General features: G+C 36.6%; 1 protein-coding gene and 1 long non-coding RNA gene across 2 annotated transcripts; one reads left to right on the plus strand and one right to left on the minus strand.

Moving 5' to 3' along the window:
• Positions 1-44: 44 nt before the first annotated feature.
• On the minus strand, positions 45-2,397 carry LOC127977663 (uncharacterized). Its single transcript, XR_008158281.1, has 3 exons — positions 2,250-2,397; positions 1,061-1,164; positions 45-461 (listed from the first exon to the last, which is right to left on the minus strand). It is a non-coding gene; the product is annotated as an uncharacterized LOC127977663 (long non-coding RNA).
• LOC127977662 (PTB-containing, cubilin and LRP1-interacting protein) lies at positions 2,273-24,597 on the plus strand. The gene is made up of 3 exons (XM_052582647.1): positions 2,273-2,421; positions 13,148-13,294; positions 21,461-24,597. The coding sequence occupies exons 1-3, from the start codon at positions 2,392-2,394 to the stop codon at positions 21,947-21,949; spliced, it is 666 nt and encodes a 221-aa protein (XP_052438607.1). The 5' UTR covers positions 2,273-2,391; the 3' UTR covers positions 21,950-24,597.
• Positions 24,598-24,935: the final 338 nt, after the last annotated feature.

A 24,935-nucleotide genomic window follows, 5' to 3' on the forward strand; every position in this document is an offset into this window, starting at 1 on the left:
AATAGCATTTCACCCCCCCCCCTTTAAAAGAACAAACGGATGTATCTAGTACATGTTGAAGATATTTAATTGTAGATAAGGTAGCACAACATGTAACTTCCTATCACAGGGAACCAGACGTTTAGGAAGATGCCGCACGCATCAGACGTGTTTTGTTTATCCAAAAAAGAACAGATGCTACGCCTCATACACACACGAACACACTTTATCTCTCCAAACAGTCCAAACTCAGAACCACTTTCCTTGTAGAAAGCAAATGTGACATTTGTAAAAGAATTCAGTGTTGCAATCGTGTCTCATGCCTCATGATGAGAAACACACACTCAGATGCAGACGGTAAGAGAGGATGTGTTTTCTACCATCAGTCTGCACATGGAATGTCCCCCAGCTGGCCGTGCCCTTATATGGAGTTCAAACGATGTCCTGGAACCTTCAGCGACCTTGTGTGGGCTCCAGATGTTCTGAAAGTAAACATCTGTAAGAATGGCGTACTGTGATGATGCTCTGGTCGCTCAGAAGTCCCCCCACCACAGGCAAGAAAGGACACGGTTTTGATGGCTTTGACCTCTGAGACAGACTGAGGTCCCTTATAACCCCCATAAGTGTTTATTTGACCTCTCATTCGACTAGAATCAGTTTCTGGATTAGAATAAAGATGAATGCAATTGTTCTACTACATATAGAAAATACAAAATCCTGGATTCTGATGCATATGCAGTTATGAGATTAACAGAAACGTACATACAGTATCTGATGCCGTTTTTATTCAAAAATATTGTGATTGTAATTATTTTTAAAAAGTGCACTCACATGAATTAAACTGAAAAGTACATGAATAAGTAAATTAATAATAGGTCAAATATGTGTGAGCATGCTGCATCCTTAGCCATCGTACAAACTAAGACCAGAATATAAATTGCATTTTTAAATGTTCTCTTTAAATACCAGATGTGTAGGCTACTATGGATGTAACATAGATTTGAGATTTGGTGGTTTAACTGTTTGTTAAACATGGAAAATCTTCATTTAACACAGCATTTGGGTAGGGTCAGTCTCTGACCTGTGATATCATGGTTCCAGAAGGTCTGAGTTAATCACACTGCTTCTCTGTGAGTCCCCAAAACACTCATTCATTCAGTGGACAACTGGTTTGAAAGCTTATACCTAGTTGTAAAAAAAAAAGTCTTACTAAATAAGAATGGAACTATTTGTCATAGGGGCAATAATGTTCGATATATAGCAGAAATATCGGTCTATAGATTCTTTAAAATAAATTTGGATATCTGTATTTATTTATTTATTCTCTCTCTGGCTTACAAAGTTTGGCATAGTGGACATAAAACCGTAAAGGCAAGTGTAAACTATTAACTAAAATGAAGATATATTTCAAAGGAAAACTTTATTATGATTATTATTATTAAGACCCTTTTCTAGATAATTATTTTCTTTTAGAATATTTCAGCAATCAAGTCGTGTTTTCTGCTGCTGTTTAGAATCAGAGCTGCATAAAGTTCTGAATTTGTTCGTATTTTATTTGAACAGTTCACGCATGCGCTGAATCATTAGCAGGGGTTTCTAAAAACGGAGAAAGTAAACTAGCTTAATATTTTAAAGACATAAAACAAAAAGAGTACTGGATTAGGTGTACTTACCTTACAAACTATTGTGGGAAAACAAAACTTGCAAATGTCTGCTTTAATTTGTCAAAGACAAAGCAGCTCTTTATTGCGCATGCAGTTTGTGCACGCATCCGTACTACTGTAGATAAATGAGGATTGATTGTCATTTATGAATATAAGACTATCAAAATATGTTCATACTCGAATACTTACTTAAGGTGGCCCAGTAGTGCACAGCCCAACGAAATCAAAAAGCAAATACAACTTATCAAAGCTAGAAACGCCCTCCGTGACAACTTTTGTGAACTGAATATCATTCATGTTCATCATATAATTCTTGATGTTAAAAATCTCATGTTTTATGACGTAATGGATTTTGTTAGAGTTGCGCATCATATGTGAAAACATTTGTATTCTATAATATTGCATTCATGAATTTTGTGAAAATAAATATTTAAAATATAAACGTGACGTCTGAGGCGTTGCACTAAGTGGCGCCCTCTTCTGGTCACTGTGAGAACAACAGCAGTCGAGAGAGGGGGCGGAGGACGCAGAGGGACAGAGAAAGGGGGAGAGAAAGAAAGAAAAGAGCCTGTGCGTTCACACAGGCGGAGTTTGGTTCTTGCGCACCGTTGGAATCCACTGTCTCTTTATATTATCCTCGGGATTGCTTGAGGAGAGAGAAGGAGCAAGCACGCGCCGTCAGCGAGCAGATGATATAGCTGGTCTATCCCTGTTTCCAGCCTGACAATCGAGCGTATCATCTACAAAAATGTGGCAGCCTGCGTCGGAGCGATTGCAGGTAAGATCGGACGTCTAATTTCTGTAAGAAACGCTTTTATTTGTCTGTCGTTCATTTTGGAGACGCGGTGTGCAGGCCAGCCATCCAGCAAGCCTCATTCAGCCTCCGTTCATCTGATAAACTGCTACACCTCTTCAACTTTGTATCGCTGTTCCTGGCTGAAGCTCAGCGCGTATGGACTGCAGCTGCTAGTCTGGTCGCAAAATAGAGCGGAAGTTTTACAGTTCTTCTAACCCATATCATGCCGTTCCAGACCCAAGGCCATTTCCCAGCGTCGGTGTGTCTGTCTGCTGTCTGTGTAATGGCTGGAGCGACGCTGTTGTGCTGCTGGAACCAACTGTGCTCCTGGCCTTGCTGAGGGCGCGTTCACACAGGGCGCGTTCTTGTGTTGCTTTTGCGCTGTTTTTAAACACCGCGAGTCCCACGTCAACTGGAGAGTTTCAAAATTGAGGTTTTCAGGCCTGGAAAAACCCATATAAATTATTTAAATGTGTAAAAGTCACGACTTCTACAAAGTCACTGCTCATCACAAAGCAGATCTGTTAGTTTCAGAAGAGTGCCTACAATCCTACTAAAACCAGCTAAGTTTTTAGCTGGTCCACACTGGTCTTTAAAGGGACAGTGCACCCAAAAATGAAGATTCTTACACGATTTACTCACTCTCCCGTCATTCCAAACTCATAAGACGTTTGTTCATCTTGGAACACAAAATAAGATATTTTTAATGAGATCCGATAGATTTCTGTTCTTCCACATTTTGTACACTTTGAAACAATTATAAAGAGATTGCTAAACTGATATGAATTGAATGGTCTAGTCCACATTTTCTGAAGATAATTGATCTCTTTATATAATGAGCAGATTTAATTCAGTATAAACCCTAATCAGCGCACACATTAGGAGCTCAAGCAGGCTTGCTTGACACGTGAGAACCAGTGAGGTTTATTCTCCTGTGTTATGCAGCACGGGATTAAAAATATCTTAATCTGTGTTCTGAAAATGAACAAAAGTCTTAGTGTTTGGAATGAATTTTTTGTGTGAGTTAATGACAGAATTTTTTACTTAATCATTAGCAGCATCAAACTAGCTACCAGCTGGTCATACCATAGCTTAAGATGGCCTTTGACGCATGAAAGCTGGACAGCCAGCTAACAACCAGCTTGAAACGGCAAGAAGCTTTGCTAAAGCTACCATCTTAAACTGAATTTTCCTGTAGCAGTTATTTCCTGGCCATACATCACAAATGGAAAGTCCATGGAAATTGGTTAAAAAGGTGTGGGAATCCTAAAGTATGCAGACACAATACTACGATTGAGCCTTATGTTTTTAAGTCGGAATGTCAACTTAAAACAGTTCAAGATGCCTGATAATATCTGAATGGCACCTCAGACTGGGTTTACACGTACAGCACATCTGTTGACAAGCTGTGCCTTTTTTTTTTTTTTTTTTTACAGTGTAACTTTGCAAGGAAGCGACACTGGAATCCAGTTTCTGTGCAGAATATTTAGCCAGATTTCTCCAAGGATTCAAATTCATCCAGTTATAGATGAAGTCCAGCAGTTACCTGTAAATCTCCTTCAAATAAAAAAAGAAAAGTTCACGTCAAGTATTTTTATTTTTATCTCCTGGGGTGCTGGGCTTCACGTCTCCACTGTTTGTAATATTATCCAGATGTGGAGCTGGGTGGACTTTGCCAGATAAACTTGCACAACCTTTCCCCAGAGTTTGGCATGGTGACACTGATTAAATAGCATAGTAAACTCTTTTGAAAGCTGCTTTTACTGATTTGATCAACAAAATGTGCGGTTATGCGTATCAAAATGTTTGTCTCAATCCACTATAAACCATTTAAAGACGTAACAAAAGACAGATTTTCCCCTTTTTTAGTTTATCACCAGTAAAATACATAGTATGTACTTCATACACAGTATTTCAGGAACATGTTTACTCGTCAGTTGACACCATTTTAATAATTAATAAATCTGAGTGTTTAAAGCATTCCTGATGCTTTCTTATTGTACATGTATGTACTTAAATAGATAATAGTATATGCTATTTACACTGGTGTTCAAATTAATATTCCCTATCTAAAGTACAATATTGTACCTAATTGAATCGCTGTATTGCTCTTAAAAATATAGGTTCATTATTGGTTTTAATGGTTCCATGAAGAATCTTTTCATGTGACCTTAAAGGTTCTTTATAGTGAAAAAAGTGTATTTTTGTTGAATTTTTTTGATAATTAAAATGATAATTTCAATTCTTCTCACCAGTAAAAATGGTTATTTTAAGAACTGTTTACTGTATGTACTTGGTAATACGTTTAAAAATGAGTACATAGTTAAAGACATGAACTAGAACTGTTTACACACAGTTCAGTTTCCTGGATCTGGAGTGAGCTCTTTCTAATCTCATAAAGACTGGATATAATAGGATTCACTGAATTCCATGGGCTGTATTAAGAGCATTACATCATGGAGATTTTAATCTAATGGGATTATACCATCAAACACTACAATCAGATATTATGTATGGCAACAGTAGGATATTATATCTCATATTGCCGAAGTATAATCACCAATATGTTAGCCAGTCAAAGAATATATTGAAGAGTTTTGTTCTCTCAGAGAGCTCCACCCAGCATAACCCCATTCTCTTGGATCTCAACTGGCCAGAACCAACCTCAAAACCCATTGCTTTTTGAGTAGACCCTTGTGGTTCATTGACTTTGTGCAGACCAGCATTTACTTGTGTTTTCACACTTTGCTCATTTTGAAGTTAGACAGAGCAATTTCTCACTTGGATCTGAGACAGCATGTAGAAAGCATGGTTTAGTACTCTGATAAATGCAAAACGTATCATGTTTATTACAGGAATATTGCAACTTTAATAGAAGTTAAGCGCAGTTGCAATGTTCTTTTCCATATAAAATGATTAAGACTTTTTCTTTAAGATAACAATGAGGTTACAGTGAAGCACTAGCAATGGAAGGTGGCAAGTAGGGACATTTTTCGGAGGATTTAAAAGCAGAATTGTAAAAATTATAATTAAAAATGTTCTTCCATACATGATCATGCACGTACATAACTAATAGAAGAATAATTATGTCGTTGTGGCAAGTTGTAAATTTGGTACAAAAAGGAAAGGATGGATGATTTGAAATTATGGCTCAAGTTGATTTATCTTATCAGGTAATAAATCCAGGATATTCTGGGTTGAAAACAAGTTAAACTCAGTTGAGTTGGGGAACTTGTGTCAAAATGGAAATGTTCTGTCATTACTCTGTGTGCTACTGTGTGAGTGAATGAGATTTTGCTTTGAGGCAAAAAATAGGTTTCACATCACTCCTGCATGGCTATCTGTAATACAGAACGTTCTGCCCAGTGTAATCGAGTGTTACACAAACACACATTCTTAGCATCACAAATCAAGACATCGTTTCTCCGGCGCTGAGGGTCTCACTGTGATTTGAGCAGAGTACATTCCCAGTGTTGATTCCAAAGACCCTCCAGGCATGGTACAGTTATACGACTGCCACACTAGTGATGGGCAATGGCCTGATGTTGCAATTAACAAAGGGACTTGGGGCTGATTCTCTTACAATGCATTGAAACAAGATCTAATTCATGAGCCCTCCACACACAAACACTCGTGTACACTAATACTTTTGCAACGCACTTTTCTCAGAATGCACTGAAGCACGCACGGCGTCCGCTGCATGGTAACCATGACTACAGGCAGGCTTTCTCTTTATGGCGTTTCTATGGTAACGGGCATCGCTGGGTTACTGGCAATGCTCAATATCATTCTCGTGTCTCCCATTCTGTGATCTGGAACCGTTCTGCTGTATTCTGTGTTGTTGTTTTTGAAACTGAGCTTCAGAACTGACCTTTATCAAGTTATAATCAGAGCAGATGAATCCCCCCACCACCCCCATCCCATCCTATCATAAACATCACGTCCAGTGAGATGTTAACATCTCAGACTGGATCATTTAGTAAGTCAGTGATCTGAACACGATGTGCAGGTGAGTAAACATTGATAGAGCTATCCCTTTAGAGTTCACCAGTCTCAGCAGGACTTGTAATTCTGTTCAAATGCCCAAAAAAACAAACAAACAGAAATTATGCCACCAATGCAAAACATGCCCACATTGATTTGTCTATACTTCAAAAAACATTTTTATTTGTTACAAGCTGTAACTAATTAATGCAAGAAGTTCTTCTTTTCCTCCCATATCTACATAGTCTGTCACTCACATTTTTGAACATAGACTTGAAAGTGCATGATCCAAACCTAATTTTTTATAATTCATGACTGAAAACATTTTGTAATATGATTTTGATGTACCATTTTCATGGGAATGCAATGTTTGACTTTAAAATGGGTTTCAAAGGATGCATTTTGAGATTTTAAGTCTTCAAGTGAAATATAATTTCTGATGATTTCTAAAATGTGATAGAGAAAAAGGCAACAAAGACAACTTTTTTTTTTTTTTTTTTTTTTGACACAGGTCAGAACTCCTGTTATGATGTAGGTTTTTGATGTGAACTCTTGTGATAAATTAATCTATTACTTTTCCTACATAATTTTAACAAAAAAGATTGGTAAAATATCGATTTAGGAGTCTCAGACCAGGGCTATTCAAATCTTGCTCTGGAGAGCCAATGCTAAATCAGAATATAATGCACTTCTCAGGTCTGCCTTTTTTTAAAAGAGATAGTTCTCCCAAAAATGAAAATTCTGTCATCATTTACTTACCATCAAGTTGATCCAAATCTATATATGAGTTTCTTTCTACTGCTGGATGCAAAAGAAGATATTTTTTTTAAATGTTGAGGAAAAAACAGTTGCTGGCAGCCATTGACGTCCATAGTGTGGAGATACAATGAAGATTACTCAATTTAAGTCAATAGCAACTTTGTTTCCCAACATCTTTTAAAATATCTTCTTTTATGTTAACAGAAAAGAAGAAATTCCTATTTTAGGGCAAGTTAATGATTTTCAATTTTTTGTGAACTATCCAATAGTGAACTATCTGTTGCAAAAATTACAATTATGGTAAAAATAAAGTGGGCTCTGGCGAAAACTTTTTTATTATTTTATCTGTGTATTGGTTTTGAAAATGAACAATACTGTTAACCATAAAAGTTCTTAATATTGGCACCGATAATCGGTCCAGCTGTATTTTAGAGTATAAACTAAAACAATTTTCTACACTTATTAAATGCAACAAGTTTAAAATGTAATATCCTGTAACAGTTTGATTCACAAAGCCCCAAATCATAAATTAAAGCTAACTATAAGTGCAAATAATTACATTTTCAGCTATAAATACTACTGTAGGTAACAATAGTGTCTGAATTTAAGTTAAAAATATCAAAGATCTGAGTTCAGTTGAGTTTAAATCTCAGAGAATAGCTCATCAAAGGTAACTTGATTTTTGACTTTTAAATAACAGTGAATTTTCTAAAACACTGAGGTCTATCCGGAAAAGACGCCCATGGTAGATGCTAATTCTTTGTCCCATTACAAAATTGCCTGTTGTAGAAATTTCCATCCCACATTGTTCCAGTGTTTGTCATTATAAGGGAACTGAAGTGAACCCACCTTTAAAGTTGAATCCAGTCTTTCTGTAGTGTGTTCGCATGGAGAGGAGAGATTTGGGTTTGGCATTTGTGTGAAGTATGTGTTTTTGGGTGTTCTTTAAAGGATTAATTGAGAGAACTGTAGTACAATACTACCTTATTGCATTACTTGTTACAATGCAGAGTTTCCAAGAATATAATTTGGTGTGTGTGTGTTGAGTGAGTTTGGGGGTATACCACAGATATGTCTGCCGTTAGCTTCTCTAGTGTCTGGCAGGAATCTCTCACAGGGTTCACGGAGAGCTTATGGGTGGGAATGCGTGTGTGTGCAAATACTCCAGAAAAATATGTGAAAATGAATGCATTTACAGTTAAACCAATGTATATTTTTATTTGTACGTATGTGTGAGTGGTGCTTGTGCTACTTGACATTGATTGGTGTTTTTATGAAGGTGGACGGGGCCAGCATTGACTTTGAGGTTTACCGCTGCCATTGGCATCTTCCCACACCATTTGGTCAGATATTTGTATCGAGTGGCAGCATGGGACCTCCTACGTGTCTGTCCTAACTTGGCCCTGGCAGGTCCATGTGAAATGAAACACGGACCATCATAAAGTTATATGCAAACCCGGACAGGCCGCACACACTGAAACATTCAAGCTTTGTCTGTACACACTCTTATTCTTAACCTACTATTGGCTTATACCATCTCTGTGTGAAAGTCAGTCTTCAAATAGACCAATAAATCGCCTTTGGAGAGCAACTCGCATTCTTCGCATCTCTTGCAAAGTTTGGTTGGACACACTTTGAGCCAATCGCCTGAGCTGCAAATGCCATGCAATTAATTTGTCTTAAAAGGATAACTCACCCAAAAGTAAAAACTGTCATCGATTACTCACCCTCGTATTGTTCATAAGACGTTTGATCATCTTTGGCACACAAATGAAGATATTTTGGATGGCATCCGAGAGCTTTCTGAAACTGCATAGGCAGCAACACAACTGACACGTTCAAGGCCCAGAAAGATAGTAAGGACATTGTCAAAGTAGTCCAAATGACATCAGTGTTTCAACCATAATTTAATGAAGCTAAGAAGGGGAAGCGCAATTGGATTCCTCTGAAATACTGACATGAAAGAGAAAAAATTGCTGCATAAAGTCGTTGCTTTTGTAGCTTCAAAATATTGGACCATTGATGTTGCATGGACTATTTTAACAATGTCCTTACTACCTTTCTGGGCCTTGAACATGGTAGTTCCCTTGCTGTCTATGCAGGGTCAGAAAGCTCTCTGAATTCATCAAAAAATATCTTAATTTGTGTTTCGAGGGGTGAACAAATGTCTTACAGGTTTGTCACAACCTGTATGAGTAGTGAGTAATTGATTATTGGTGAACTATCCCTTTAATAAATTGCTGCAGTGACTAGGCCTACTATATTTGTACAGGCCAAGTTCATATCACCCTGATTCTCTTGTTAAAAACCTAGTAGGATTTTTGGACTAGCTTTTTGGATCGTTGTGGAAAATGAGCTCTCTGGCCAAGAAAAGTTTATGATTCTTACAGGTTTTGTTCTTTATGACCATCCTCACAAATAAACACATCTTTTATTAATTTTGAAGCCTGTATACAATAAGTGAACAGCAAAATGTAGGCTATTTGCTATTAAATTTACTGTTACTATTGAGGCGTGAAAATATCTGGAGCGCAGACCATTGAGACATGAATGGGAAGTTCACGCTTTGAACAAACAGTTAAACGGAGTTTGAAAACATTGCCTGGATAATCTAATGGTGGCTACACATGTCCCTGAAGATGAGTGGAGACGGCATGGAGATGGCTTTGTAGTTCATTTGTGGAAGTCATTAAGCGAAGGCCTTTGGCAGCAGTGAAGGCCAAGAACAGTGTTTTGAATTGTTGCAGATATTGGCAGCCGTCGTGAAGACTGTTGCATTTAACTCAAAATATTCTGCAAAGACTCTGTTTATGTGTTTCTGACCTATATTTTTTCAAGACCAAATTGCTGAAGAATGTCGCCAGAAGTTAGCTAAATCTGAGAGTGGATGAAATACGAGGCTTGTCAGATGTAATCAAGCTGATAGCCACCAGAGATCTGGCTGAACCGTTTCCATTGTCTCACTACCTCACTAACTCACTCCAGCTCTCTTGTGTTTTTCTCTTTCTGTCTCTGTCTGTGAGTGATATATGAATGAACAGAGACACTCCTGGTCTTGTTAAACCCATCATTGTAGGACAGACCCACAAACATCCGTATAATGTGTTAAACACTGACCCAGTTTAGGTTCATCTCTCACCCACACACAGCAGGTTGTGGGCACACACAAAAATACATGGTTCACAGTTTAAAGGGGTCATATGATGCAATTAAAATTTTTCCTTTCTCTTTGGAGTGTCACAAGCTCTTGGTTCATAAAGAAGATCTGTAAAGTTGCAAAGACTAAAGTCTCAAATCAAAAGAGATATTCTTAAATCTAAGTTAAGACTCTGCCACTCCCCCCTAAAACGTCTCATTCAAACACGCCCCCACATGTCTACTTCACTGTGGAAAATTTGCATAATGCCGCCCAAATGTTCACACAAATAAAGAAGGCGTGGTTTCAGTAACACAGTTAGTGTTGAAACAGTCATGTCAGGAAGATGTGTGTGCATCTAGGAGAAAGCAAAAGCGCTTTATTTGACCTTCTGAAAGTAGATGCATTTAAAAATCTTTAAGATTACTTACAACTGAACAGCAACACATTTTATGGACAACAGTTTCGTGAACCTAGGAGAGGAGATAATTCTGACTTTGCTATGACAATCTGGCGCTTCTGAATCAGCTACTGTAAGTATAATTTGTTATTAGTTTAAGTATTTGCTGTTGAATGTCCAAATGCAGAGTTTCGCGCGTTATGTGTGTGTTTCTTGTGTACTGCAATCACATAGGAGCTTCATCACTGTCTCTGTCACGTCACTGTTCCTCTTTCAGGCTTGAACTGATGGTAAAATTAAGGACATTATTAACTGTCTTAACATTTATTTTGAAAGATGAAGCTCACGATTATGGAAAGGGGCATTACATTTCCGACGAGTGCTACGATATTCAAAACATTATAGCATATCTACATATTCTGTTACACCAATTACACAAAATAATGATCTTTAAAAAAAAAAATCATATGATCCCTTTAAATCTGACAAGTTTTCTACCTCCCTTTTTTATATGCATAGAAACATTGCATATTTTAATTGCATTTTATTTGACATACCATAAACTCTAGTGTAAAGGCGCACAATGTGCCGTCGCTTTGTCTCACACACATGTAGAGAGATAGAGAATAGAGACAGAATTGACGCGCCACATGTAAACAATATTCTTTGATGTATTTTCCTGTCAAAATAATGGCGTTCCTTTGTAATTCTTCAGATTAAGAACTTCCGGTTTCTCCGGTAGTGGGCGGAGCTAATGCACAAACACAACAGACACAACCTGATTAATATTCATGAATTAATCCTTAGTGTGTTTTATATTGTTCTTATTAGTAGTATTCGTACCATTATTTTATCATTATTTGTGTTCGTTTTTTCCCAATATTTTTTTTTACACTTTCAGCTTATTTCATATAAAAATACAGCATGCAGTTGCATCAAACAATGGTATAAACATCATTAATGTAAATTGTGATAATCGTTATTAATAATCACAATTACATTTTCAAGAGAGTAATCAACGATTATGTTTTTTGTCGTAATCGTCCAGCCCTACCTTTTTCTCAGTAGAGCATTTGTTTTGGACCTTTGTTTGTTTGCCACGAGTACTCAAGTTGATGACGCAAATGTGCCAAATAATGGACTCAAACTTTTCGACCAAATGATGAAAACAAGTGTAAAATTTCCAAACCCTGTTTGCCCTATGGCCCCACATTAGTCCATGTTTTGGATATCTCCCTTATGTTTCACCCACTTATTTTGATCTTGAAGCAACTACTGATGAACTGAGGAGTAAAATCCAGTATTTTTGATTAGGAACATGTTTAAGAACCATTGGTTTAATTTGTTGTTAGTGTGGCACTGTGCTGCAGATGTGACCCTTAAGTTTGGTTGAAGATGACAAACTCGGGTATTAGTGTAGTTGAGGTGTGGAAGTCATTAAGTGAAGCTCTTTGGCAGCAGTTTGGGCCAGGAACATTGTTTTGAATAGAATCGTAGCAGATATTGGCAGACCTCAGCTGAGAGATAATGTAAGAAACATTTTGGAGGTTCAAAATAAGTCTATCAAAGCACTTTTGCATGCTCAGAGATACTTTTGCATGCACAGGTACAGTTAAAAATCCAATGAGATGATTTTGTTTTTGCTGGGTCACATTGTTCTCAGCACATGCAGCTTCTAGCAAATCCCAAATAATTCTGAATCCTTAACAATGCTCTTTGGTTTGGTACTAAAGCTTCTTTTTGAAGCTCAGCCCCGTGATGTTTCTTCAGCACTTGTTTTTGTTGGCCACTTAAAACAGAAGTGAAACTGTTCCTGTGGATCAGCCCATTGAAAACTTGCCTAAGTTACAGAAACGTGCATCCAGTGTTGATGTAAAGGGAGAAAATGTGTGTCGAGGCTTCCTGAAATGAGGACTCTACTCTGAGAATGTCCTCTTGTTTCTCAGAAACTCTCTCTCTCTCTGGAGAGGAACACTTCGCTCTGCAGGAGGTAAAGTTTGGATAACAATATCTTATTTCAGGAAGGGAAGTTTAAGGTCGACATCCCAAAACTTTGAATTATCATTGTTTTAGAAGACATTTTATTATGACCCTGCGGAAATGCAGACTGATATGTTTTGGTAAACTTTTAAGCACAAATAAAGAGCAGGACGTTTTTCATGGAAGGCCTCCATTGCTCCTTCTCTACGTTCTTCTGTGGAATAAGCTGTAAATAGATTATTTTTGCGATAGAGAGAGACAGACGCCTGTGAAATATCACACAAGTGTGCCGTAAACTTTAACTTGGACAGATGAATGAATCGTTTGCGCATAACATCCAAGTTGTTGAAATGGTGTTTTATGAGTTTAAATAGAGGCATCTGTGAATCTGTATTTGTTAAAAATGTTCAAACTGCAGCCTAAACGGAGTTGTTCTTCTCTTTTTTCAGCATTTACAGACCATGCTGAAGACCAAACTCAACGTGCTGACGCTCCGCAAGGAGCCGCTGCCTACAGTGATCTTTCATGAGCCAGAAGCCATCGAGCTGTGCTCCACCGCACCTCACACCAAGAACCGCACACACACAGGATACAAGGTGAACAAGCTGTTGTGTTTAATGCTCAATGACAAATAAGAGCGTCTTAAAAGAAAAACAAGTGTGACAAGTTCCTAGTAATGTATGTTGTTGTCATGTACTTTTGAAAAAAACGTTGATACCATTTTCACAAGAAGTTTAAATTTATCGTCATGTGGTGCAACCATCAAGTAATAAAGGAAATAACCTTTTTTTTTAGTTATTCCTTGAATGCATGTGCGTGTAAACGTCTTAACATTGTATAATCAAAAAAAGAAACATCTGTTTTTTGAAATATCGTGATTTATTCATTCAAGATATAATGTAATTGTGTTTTTAGGGAGTCGAACTGCATGACATGTTATAATCTGAACTAACTTTGCTTTGTCTTAAAAATATACAATTATCAAATATTTTATCGACTGATGATGTGTCTTCTCTATAATATTATTTAATGTATTATGCTTTATCTGGATCTTGGTTGCACCAAATGATTTGGCAGACAAAAGGTTTTCAAATTTAAACAAACAGTCAAGCAGTTCTGTTAAAATATTTGTAGTTTTTGTTCTTTTCAAGAATGTCACAGTTTTAACGAGGTTTCTTCGTCATGATCTCAGGATAGTTGAATCACCTCAATGTTTAAAGATGTAGATTTTGCATGCATATCTACAAAACACATTAATAGATCTAAACATATAAGTGTGCATCATGTCATTGACCTGATTTGATTTTTAAATGTAAAAGAGCTCCACAATGACCCAAATAATCCTGAAGATATTCAAATTGAAGTGTGTTATTTTGTTCTGCAGTGTTTTGAGTTTGGGCAGGACAACCTATTTGTCCAGTGGGAAAACAATATTTTTTGAAGTTCCAATAGTGGTGCACATATGACACGCTTCACATATTAAAAATGGATTCCTGCATTTGGATGTATTCGTGTTCTAGTGTTTGTCGACCTGTCCTTGTAGAATATTATAGAGTCACATGCATGTATTGAGAGAAAAGAACATCCGAATAATACATCAGCTAAAAATACAGAAAATCTCTCAAGGATATCGGCCTACTAAAGAAGCTGCGATGTTGTTGCCATGGAAACCTCAGCATCCATTCATGGCAAAATGCTGGCTAAGACAAATGCTGAGTATCTCTGTCTCTGTCGTGTTTCTTCCACCTCACTAGTGTTTCTCGTTCCTTCTCTTGAAAGCCGTAGAGCCTCCATAATTTATGCCACATTTCTACCATTAAGGAATGTACTGTGGGCACATATTTGCGCTCCGTTGAAACATTTCGCATATTTTCATCTGTGTATTTTAACATGGACCTCAGAGAATATAAAGCATCTGGTTTGCCCTAAACACACTCACTCACACTCCACCACAAGCATTTCTACATTTTTGGGTGTAGACTGGTTTTCTAATGATTTGCATGTTTCTTGAGATGGCAGAGGCCGTTTGAAACGATGTCTGACCACGTGTTGTTGCACGAGGGTAGCTGTTAGAGAGGGTTAGTGATAGAAAGACAGAAAGAAGCACCTAATCATCCATTGAGACCCTTTGATTATGTAACGACACAACAAAGCTAGCCTATATGCTGTTTCCATGGCGATCATCCCCGCTCTGTGTGTGTGTGTGTGTGTGTGTGTGTTCACTTCTCACTAGGCAATAGCATATATAAAATGTCTGCTCTTCTTGTTTAAACCAGTGTTATTTTAGTGTCATTGAGATGCTATTGTAGTTTTATTAACAGTTTGAATCATGTCGTTAAGTTTTGGTATCTTTGTGTTTTTTTTTTTTTTTTTTTTTTTTTTTTTTTTAATGTTTATATAGATTTAATTCATGTTTTACGTTAAGTTATTTTAATGCATGAATTTAAACTATATTAAAATTCTAAATGCTGCTTCGGCAACTAGCTGAAATAAAAATGAGCTTAAGTCTAGGAATTTTTGTTGTATTTTTTTGTATTTTCTGTTTTTATTTTAATTGTAAAGTAGACTACCATGTTATGTGTGTTTCTTTGTTTTTGTAACCTGGTTAGTTAATTTCTTATATATATATATATATATATATATATATATTTCAAAGTATTATTATGTTATTGTTTTGTTTTTATATTTAAAATGTTAAAGTTTCATTAGTTTTGTTTTTTGTTGTTTTGATCTGGGTCAGTTTCATATGTCTTCTTATTAATTTAGAATTGTATTAATTGTACTACTAATTATTTATATATATATATATATATATATATATATATATATATATATATATATATATATATATATATATATATATATACATACAGTGGGGCTCGAAAGTTTGGGCACCCCTTGCAGAATCTGTGAAAATATGAGTAATTTTCAAAAAATAAGAGAGATCATACTAAATGCATGTTATTTTTTATTTAGTACTGTCCTGAGTAAGATATTGTACATAAAATATTTTAACATTTATTCCACAAGACAAAAAAAATGCTGAAATTATTAAAATAACCCCACTCAAAAGTTTGGGAACCCTTGGTTCTTAGTACTGTGTTCTGTCACATGATGATCCTCGACTGTCTTTCTGTTTTGTGATGGTTGTGCATGAGTCCCTTGTTTGTTCTGAACAGTTAAACTGAGCAGCGTTCTTCAGAAAAATCTTTAAGGTCCTACAGAATCTACCGTTTCCCAGCATCTTTGCATATTTGAACCCTTTCCAGCAGTGACTTTATGATTTTGAGATGCATCTTATCACACTGAGGACATTTGAGGGACTCAAACACAACTATTTAAAAAGATTCAAACATTCACTGATGCTCCAGAAGGAAACTAGATGCATTAAGAGCTGGGGGGTGAAAACTTTTGGAATTTGAAGATCAAGGTAAATTGTACTTAATTTGTGTACCGGGAAACATACAAGTATCTTCTGTTGCTGACGAAGGGCAGAACTAAATAGAAAAAAATTATATTTCAACAAAATAAGACAAATTTGGCCATCTTCATCGTGTTCAAAAGTTTTCACCCCCCAGCTCTTAATGCATCTGTATATATGTATATATGTATGTGTGTGTATGTATGTTTAAGTAACTAGTTTTAATAATCCCGATTTCAAGCCATTTCTTGTTTCAGGATCGTCTTATTCCTGTTCTTAATAGTTCGCGTCTCATTGAGATTGTACTGGGTGTTGTTTCTGCAGTGTGTGTGCAGACAGATGTGATTGAATGATGAATGTTTCCCATGAATGTGTGTGTTGTTGTGTGTCTGTAACTGTGGTTTCTGTATTGATCTCCTCATAACTGTGTGGTTTGTGGAACTGGCCGCTCTTTAATCAGGGTCACACATGGGTTTAAACTGTCACCACAATACGCCATAAACACATTCTTCCTCTGCCCTGTTGTCTCTGTCTTATTCTTAGAATTCCCATGAACTGAATAAGCACTTTGAGAGAGCGAGACCCTGTTAAAGAAGCCATGAGGCTGAAGTAGACATCCTTGGACTTGAAAATGGCACTTATTGTGCAATCTGGGTACTGTTACGGTACTGCTACACAAGTTTTTGGTTGATGGTCTGTGGAAGGTTGTGCTAGACAGACATCTTTGAGCGCCACATTTTTAAAGCCAGCATTAAATATCATTTGGCATATTTTTTATAAAGGCATGTTCTTAGATCTCATTCACCTATGTTTTTTTTTTTACCTCATAATGTTGGAAATCAAAATTTCATCATTAATGGAAACATTATTTTTGTGTGTGTGTTGAATTGCTTTAACTCCGCCTCCGCAATCTCACGTTCATCTGCCAGCACTTTTAAGCACAATGGCCAAAAATCATGTTTTGCTCAATAATCCACTATTAAGACTCACAAATGAATCAGCAGTTTAAACGAATTGGTTAAGTATATGATTCAATGACTCGCTCATTAAGACAGTAAATTGCAGCCACCTACTAACAGGTATAGCTTCATATTTAAAAGTATAATTTCATTTTATAAAATCATTTAATATTTCAGTTCAAATAAAAAATTTTTTTTTTTTTTTTTTTTATGCCCCATAATGGTAAAAATGTTGAATCAACAATGTGGTAATCAACCAAATCACAGAAACATGTAAACGTTGACCAGCTTTAACTGAATTGACCAGGAAGAGTCTCTTCAACTGTTTCTGTGCCATGACAGAGAAAACAGACTCCAGAAGATGATGTTTCTGCAAATGTTGCGAAAGCACCTCATGTGGCGACTCTGAGAATGCGGCACACATTTGTCCAGCATTATGTTTTGAGTTCTGACAAATTTCGAAATACAGTGACGCACAAAATTTGCTTTGTTCACACACTTGTGTAGAGAATGTGTCTGGACCTCAGCAGTGTAGCAACACTTAGAGCGGGTGACTCATAGTGCGCGCGTGTGTGTGTGTGTGTGTGTACTAGCTACTCTTCATTTAGATGCTTTTTTTTGTGAGAATGTGTTTGGTGGAGTTTATTTCTGTGTATGTTGGTGCTGTATGTTTGGGAAAGCCTTCATTATGAAAGATTCTTTCTGTGAGCTCAGCGCGTACAAAGTCTGTTCTGTGTGCTGTTTACACACACAAACACACACACACACACACACACACACACATTTAAATATATTCTGTTAACACACATAGTGACCCCCCCCCCCCCCACTCAAACACACACACACACACACACACAGACCAAATAAAGCCATCACTTTCCCTCAGAAGAAACTTTCTATGGCTTAGGCACACACACACACATACACTCTCTCTGTGTATATGACTGTGTGCAGATGTGTTTCGGGGGACACATGCGCCTCTCATTCTGGAATCATTAACGTTCCGCTCTGGAATGCTGAGCTGGTGAAGAGTGTTGAGCAGCAGAAGACTGTGATTCGTCACGCTGCCACCTGCTGGACACAAGAGTCAGCAGCAGAGCCACTTGTTTAGTTGTAGAGCTTTATGAGTGTGTGGTGGAAATATTTGTTGGTTTTTGACTGATTTGTATATGCCATTACATAATTGGTAGACAAAGTAGTACTGGGTACTATTATTTTTTTTGGTACTGCCTTGTGATTTAACTAGTTATTTGGTTGAAAATACCGCAGTAAATATAATATTATTTTTTTTAATAAAATTTGGTTTGCATACAAAATTGCAAGCCTATTAACCTTGTAAATATATATATATATATATATTGCTTTGTACAGACAAAATTGACTGTTTGGTTGAAACAGAAGTTTCTCTGAAAAAGAAAAATAAATCAAATTATTTTGTTGTAAATACATGAATGTCGAAAATTTTTACTGAAAGGCTAAAAAAATTGAGATGCATCTATTTTTGTCCATAACACCCAGCCCTTGGAATAAAGTACTAAAGGAGTGAATCACATACATAGTGAGTAATTGTGGCCACATGTTGCATAACAGAGTTGCACAAACAACATTGCTTCTCCATGTACTTAGTGTAGGTTTGTGCATGTGCTTCCACTGTGTGGATATACTACATGTTTTACATATTTTAGTTAATTTACAATCATAGGATGCTGTATTTTCATCAGGTTAATGTATTTGCAGTCAGTCACTTTGAGCCCTGAGCATCAGGGATCTGGAAGAGCAGCTGTATTGTCGGATGGCTCTCAGTGGTCTGGATGTGAGAGGACGGAGAGATGAATGAGCGCTCTGTCGCTGTCTAGACTCTGTGGTGACTGAGAGGCATCAATCTGCCCGTGTTTGATGATTTCTCAGAGTTTAAACCTGAGATACACGCTCACACACACAGGAGCAGACATCGTGAGGTTCGTGTGAACAAACACACACTTTCTCAGAAAGACTGTAATCTGTCATGTCGCCGCTGAGGGAACACACATCACATAGATGAGGAATGACTTGATGATGGAAGGGTGAGGATCGTGGATAGTATGGTTTGATTTTAGTTTTATCTAATAAAACAAATATTACTTACTGTAAATATTATCTTACTGTAAATAATTCATTGGTGAAGGTCACTCCAAACTAAAAAAAGATATATATATATATATATATATATATATATATATATATATATATATATATATATATATATATATATATATATATATTAGATAGATATATAGATATATATATAGATATATATATAAAATATTGTTTTTTTTTTTTTTGTTTGTTTGTTTGTTAACTGGGCTGTTAAACTTTGGTTTCACTTAATATATTTTAATGATTTTTGGGGAGACTTTTTTTTTTTTTTGGCACAAAACATTTAGCTTACCAGAGTTTTTATGCATCTTTTGTGTGTGTGTGTGTTTTATATAGACTATTGTTCAAAAGTTTGAGGTCAGATACATATTTTTCTAAGAAATCACTTATGCTCATCATGGTTGCGTTTATTCGATCAAAAATACAATAAAAAATTTGAAATATTATTGCAATCTAAAATAGCTGTTTTCTATTAGAATATATTGCCAAATGTAATTTATTCCTGTGATGCACAGCTGAATATTCAGCATCATTACTCTTCAGTGTCACATGATCCTTCAGAAATAATTCTAATATACTGATTTGCTTCTTAAGAAATATTTCCAGTTATTATCAGTGTTAAAACAGTTTTTGCTCTTTAATATTTTGTGAGATTTGAAAAAAAAAAATCACATAAACATAAATTGTTATTTTTGATCAATTTGAATGTGTCCTTCCTTCCTGAATAAAAGTATTAATTTCATACGGACCCTCATCTTTTGAACAGTAGTCAACACTTCTCACATTTTTTCTTGTTGTGTTATTGAGTTCATTTGCGATTTAAGGCCTCATGTTATCCATCAGGTATTGGAAACACACGTCGTAGAGTAGTGAGGGGCTGCTTTCAGCTCGAATGCTTTCCTCCAGAAGAGAACACTCATCCTCTCTCTCATTCTCTCTCTCGCTCTGATGTAAATCACTTTCAGGAGAGAAGAGATATTACAGGCATTTCCGCTCCCTGCTCGCAGGAAGGCCTCATCTTTCTGTTTCAGACACGAGAGAAGGAATGAGATTAAGAAAAACCAAACGCATCTGGAGAGAGAGACGCTACAGTCATGTTCATGAGAGGGATGAATTGGCATTGTGTTCTGAAATTCTCTTAGCAAGTACAGCACAGATGTTCGACTTCTTGCATGTCTTCAAAGTTTGTACAGTGTGTAATGCAACAACAAAAAAAATTGTTTAATTGAATACTTAAATGAGTTAAAGAAATGGGAGGCCAGAGTTAGACCTTGTGGATGCAGACTAAACAAAACGTCTGGAAGAGGAAAACAGATAGACAGACATAGTGTTTTTCTTCCCAAACCTTTGCCAAAACACATACATTCAAACACAACAAGATCAGGTATTCACAACTACTCCGCTTAACTGAAATCTTTTGTTTTTCTTAAAAAATAAAAATAATAATTAAAAAAAAACAGTGTATCTCTAAAGTTCATATATAGTGTGTGTGTGTGTGTTATTATTATTATTTTTTATTTTTTTCATTTTTAACTAAAGGTTATGATTTATGTGAAGTAGTGTAACCATCAAGGAACGGCACACATTTAATATGTGTAAAATCTTTATTATTTTTTAAAAAGAATGTGACGAATTCTGCTTTTAGTTTTAAAATGTGTTACATGATTACATGGTATCATTTTAATATAATAATAATAATAATAATAATAATAATAATAATAATAATAATAATAATAACTATTATAATATAATTATTATATATTAATATAATATTTTTTCCCCAAAGTGTTTCTTTTTTTTCTTTTTTGGAAAATGTAAAATGTAATTAATAAATCGACCCAAACAAAACAGACCTTATTTAATACTTAGAGTTCTATAATAATTTATAGTTTTAAAGAGTTTTATTTTTTTCCATTATTATTGCAATTCCACAAAATGATTACTGAACTGAAAGTTATGTAATATAATATCCATACTGTGTTTCTATCATGCACAGATATGTGAAAATAAATACTAAGAAAAATCAAATAATTAAAAAATGATAGATGAAACAAAACATTTCCACATATTCTCAGTATAACAAAATATATAACACATTCAGTAACCAGTAAAGCAAACACATGTATTGTTTTCAGGTTATTAACTAGTTGTTTATTGTGTGCCCAAATGTTTTGCATATATATCTATATCTTTCATGCATGTGGGCATTTGTCTGAATTTTTCTTTTTGTGTGTTCCCCTCACTAGGTAACCTACCTTGGCAAGGTGACGATTTCCGGCACTCACTTCCTGTCCGGCTGCACCGAGTCAGCTGTGGTGGGATTATGGGACACCAAGCGGACATCAGTGGCCCACGATGACTCCATCACCTCTAGCAACGGCATACTGGAGATCCGGCCGTTCCAGGTACGACTGCATCACCTGGACGGCCGGGGCGAGACTACGGGGGCCATGGACACCTTCCAGGTGGCTCGCATCGCGTACTGCACGGCGGATCACGACGTCAGCCCCAATGTCTTCGCCTGGATCTACCGGCAAATCAACGACGATCTGACCTTCCAGATGGACTGCCACGCCGTGGAGTGCGAAAGTAAACTGGAGGCCAAAAAACTGGCGCACTCCATGATGGAAGCCTTTAAGAAAACCTTCCACAGCATGCACAGCGAAGGACGCATCCACAAGAGCGGCTCGTCCGACGAGTTCCCCGAAGAGGCCAGCACACCCGACGACGGCTGAGAGACCCCCGGGGCTCGGGAACGCCTCTCGCGCTCTTCACGTCTTTGTGCCATAATAGAATATGCAGAAAAATAACCACAGCAGAAAGAGAACGCAAATGGAAATTCAAACCACAAACCAAGAAACTAGTCTGCCTTTTTTCCGTCTCGGCTGCCAGACAGTTCGTGCCCGTTTTATTAAAGCGTCCACACTCCCACTGGAAAGCTGCTGGTTTTGATATGGCAGGTGTGAATTGGCAAGAACTTGTTACACGTTCACCTGTTATGTTGCTTTCGTCCTGCCCATCAAAACCGTTGGATCTGGGAGTTCCTGATGTGTGTGCTGAAATCTTTTATGTCATTTTTTTAGATAATGCAGAGGTGTGTTTCCGAGAGATAAAAAAGATATTTATGGTGGGCAGCCAGTCCAGGGCATTTCTTTACCTTTATCGGGCCATTGAAGTGTAATTATAGGGACCATCCATCGATATCAGTGTTATTTTTTTTTTTTAAATGCCAAAAGTCAATGTGCGATCTAGGGTTTGTTTGTCTGCAGCTCATGAGCCTTTGATTAACTATGGAACGGGTTCTCTTCTACAAACTGAGTGCGCTTGTCTGTCCAGCGTAGTTTAGTGTGTTTGTGTGCGCGAGGCACTTTCCAACAAAAAATACTAACGCTTTTGGGTTAAATAAAATGTTGAAAGCAAGATGTTCCAGATGCATCTGTATTTTAAAGCCATAGTTCACTCAAAATTAAAATTCTGTCATCATTTACTCAACCTCATTTCTTTGTGTATATTTCTGTTGAGCACAAAAGAAGACATTTTGAGGAGTGTTGGGAACTAATAATTGCGGTAGCCATGAACTTCCATAGTATAGAAAAAAAATATATATAAGAGACTTTCATTTTTTGGGTGAACTATTATTTCTTGAACTCCTGCAGGGTCATGTTCACCCTTGTTTTTGAGCAAACTCCAGTCATTCTGATAGTAGTCTGCAAACGTTTTGTGAGGAGGAAAGAGTTCACCGTGCAGATTTTGCTTGGTTTGAAAGAGGCTTAAGTGTGAGCTGAGCTTGATACATTGCTAAGCTATTTATAGTAGACCTTTCGACGCGAAATTTACGATATTGTGACCACACCTGTAATTCACGAAACTTGCGATAGGTCCTTTTGAAACAAGGCTTCATGAAACATTTTTTTGTAGTTGTTGTTTCGAATCGCTGAATCAAACTCCCCAAATCATGTGATTTTAGCTTAAGTAAGGCTTTGTGATGCCGAATTGTTTCAAACCTCGACTTCAAAACATAAAAATCCAGATGCTGTGGATCTAGTGAAACTAGTAGTGTTTTTTTTTTAACTGAGTCAGGTTCATTTTTAATAAAGTTTGCATGTATAATTTAAGAAAATTAGGCTATACTTCTAATTACGCTTCTAATTGCCTAGCACCTGCCAAATGAAGCAAAAACAATAATTACAATACAAATTAATAAAACGCAAACTTCAAAGAACCTTCATATGTAATTATTTGTGGATTACCTTTAATAGATTACACTTTCATGAAAATATTTGCAGTTGGTTTATAAAAGGTGTCATAATGAGTTTTTATTACGTTTACACTTTTTTTGACCAGCAGGTGCCGCCAGTCTGTACAGATTTTGTGTGCTTTGAAACCGTAAATGATTTTATGAAGCAAATGATTCAGCTGATTCCAAGCTTCAAAAAGCGTTGTTTCTGCCATCGCTAACGGTCCTTCGTTCACGTGTTGGGACGACTTTCTGGTGGATTTGGAGAGAGCGGTGTTAATGTTTTGTGCAGGGAGAGGGAGGACCCCAATAGCATAGCTGCCCCTTAGAGTGCCTGTCTCTCCCATGCTGAATGTATGACGTCTCTTGTGCTGCAAGCGCTATATACAGTATGTACTGGTACTGAAAGCCTTTTTTAAATATTATTATAATTTTACTTTTTTTTTGGTTTAAATATACATTTGTATTTGCAGGTAATTTGGAAGCTGTATAGTGGTTTAGAGTCACTCTTTGTACAAGATGCCCAGCAGTACGTGTGTGTAATTATAATGCATGCGTGATTTTACACGTGGCTCCACCCACCGGTGAAAACCCTGTTATGGGACGATGGAGTGTGGAGCATCGAGCAGATGAATGAACCGACTCTACTTTGAATTCTGATTTGAAATCGGATTCTAATTGGGATTTGGATTCTGTTGGAGTGCATCTGGCAGTGACATTTATAAATCTAAAGAAATATATATAAAAGATATAGAGCTACAGTGTATTTGAAAAAAAAAAACATTTGATTAGTGTAAATACAAATGTATCCATTTTTTCTTCTTCTTTTCAATAATGCATTAAATGTTTGATATTTTGAAGTGACAAGCACCATTGAAGAAATCAGTGTTAAGGCCGACTGTGAATTTGGCCTGGAAGCGGAGGCCAGCCTTCATTGTGAGTGATGAAATGTCAGGAGAGAATGAAGATGAGCGTCTCGTTGTTGTTGTTGTTGTTTAATTTGTAAAATTGCAGATGAACATTCTCACTACGTACGTCTTAATGGCTCAGACCCGCTTTAATGTTCTGAAATGTCACCATGTGTTTTTTATGCTGTATTTGCAAAGATAAAAAGATACAGTCATATATAAACTATTTACCAAGCTATTTTGTGGTGATTTTCTGTTATTATTTACATATCAGACTGTGGTGTATGGATCAGGTTTTGTAATTAAATATTTTATGTATATATTTCATTTAAATATTAATATATAATCTAGGCCTATAAAGTAACTGAGATCTGTGCCGCTAGTTGCACGTCCATTCTTAGTCGGTAGGTGGCGGCAGAGTCCTAGAAAACCTAGAAAAAATATATTTTTTTACTTTATGCCACTGTTATCTTCATCTTGAACCTCTAGAAGACGCTGCAGCATTGAAGAGTATAATGGAAATGTGGTATTGAAATCATAATTCAAATTAATGATATACACCTCCACATATGATAT

The sequence above is a fragment of the Carassius gibelio genome, chromosome B18 (genome assembly GCF_023724105.1).
Source record: "Carassius gibelio isolate Cgi1373 ecotype wild population from Czech Republic chromosome B18, carGib1.2-hapl.c, whole genome shotgun sequence".
Lineage (NCBI taxonomy): Eukaryota > Metazoa > Chordata > Actinopteri > Cypriniformes > Cyprinidae > Carassius > Carassius gibelio.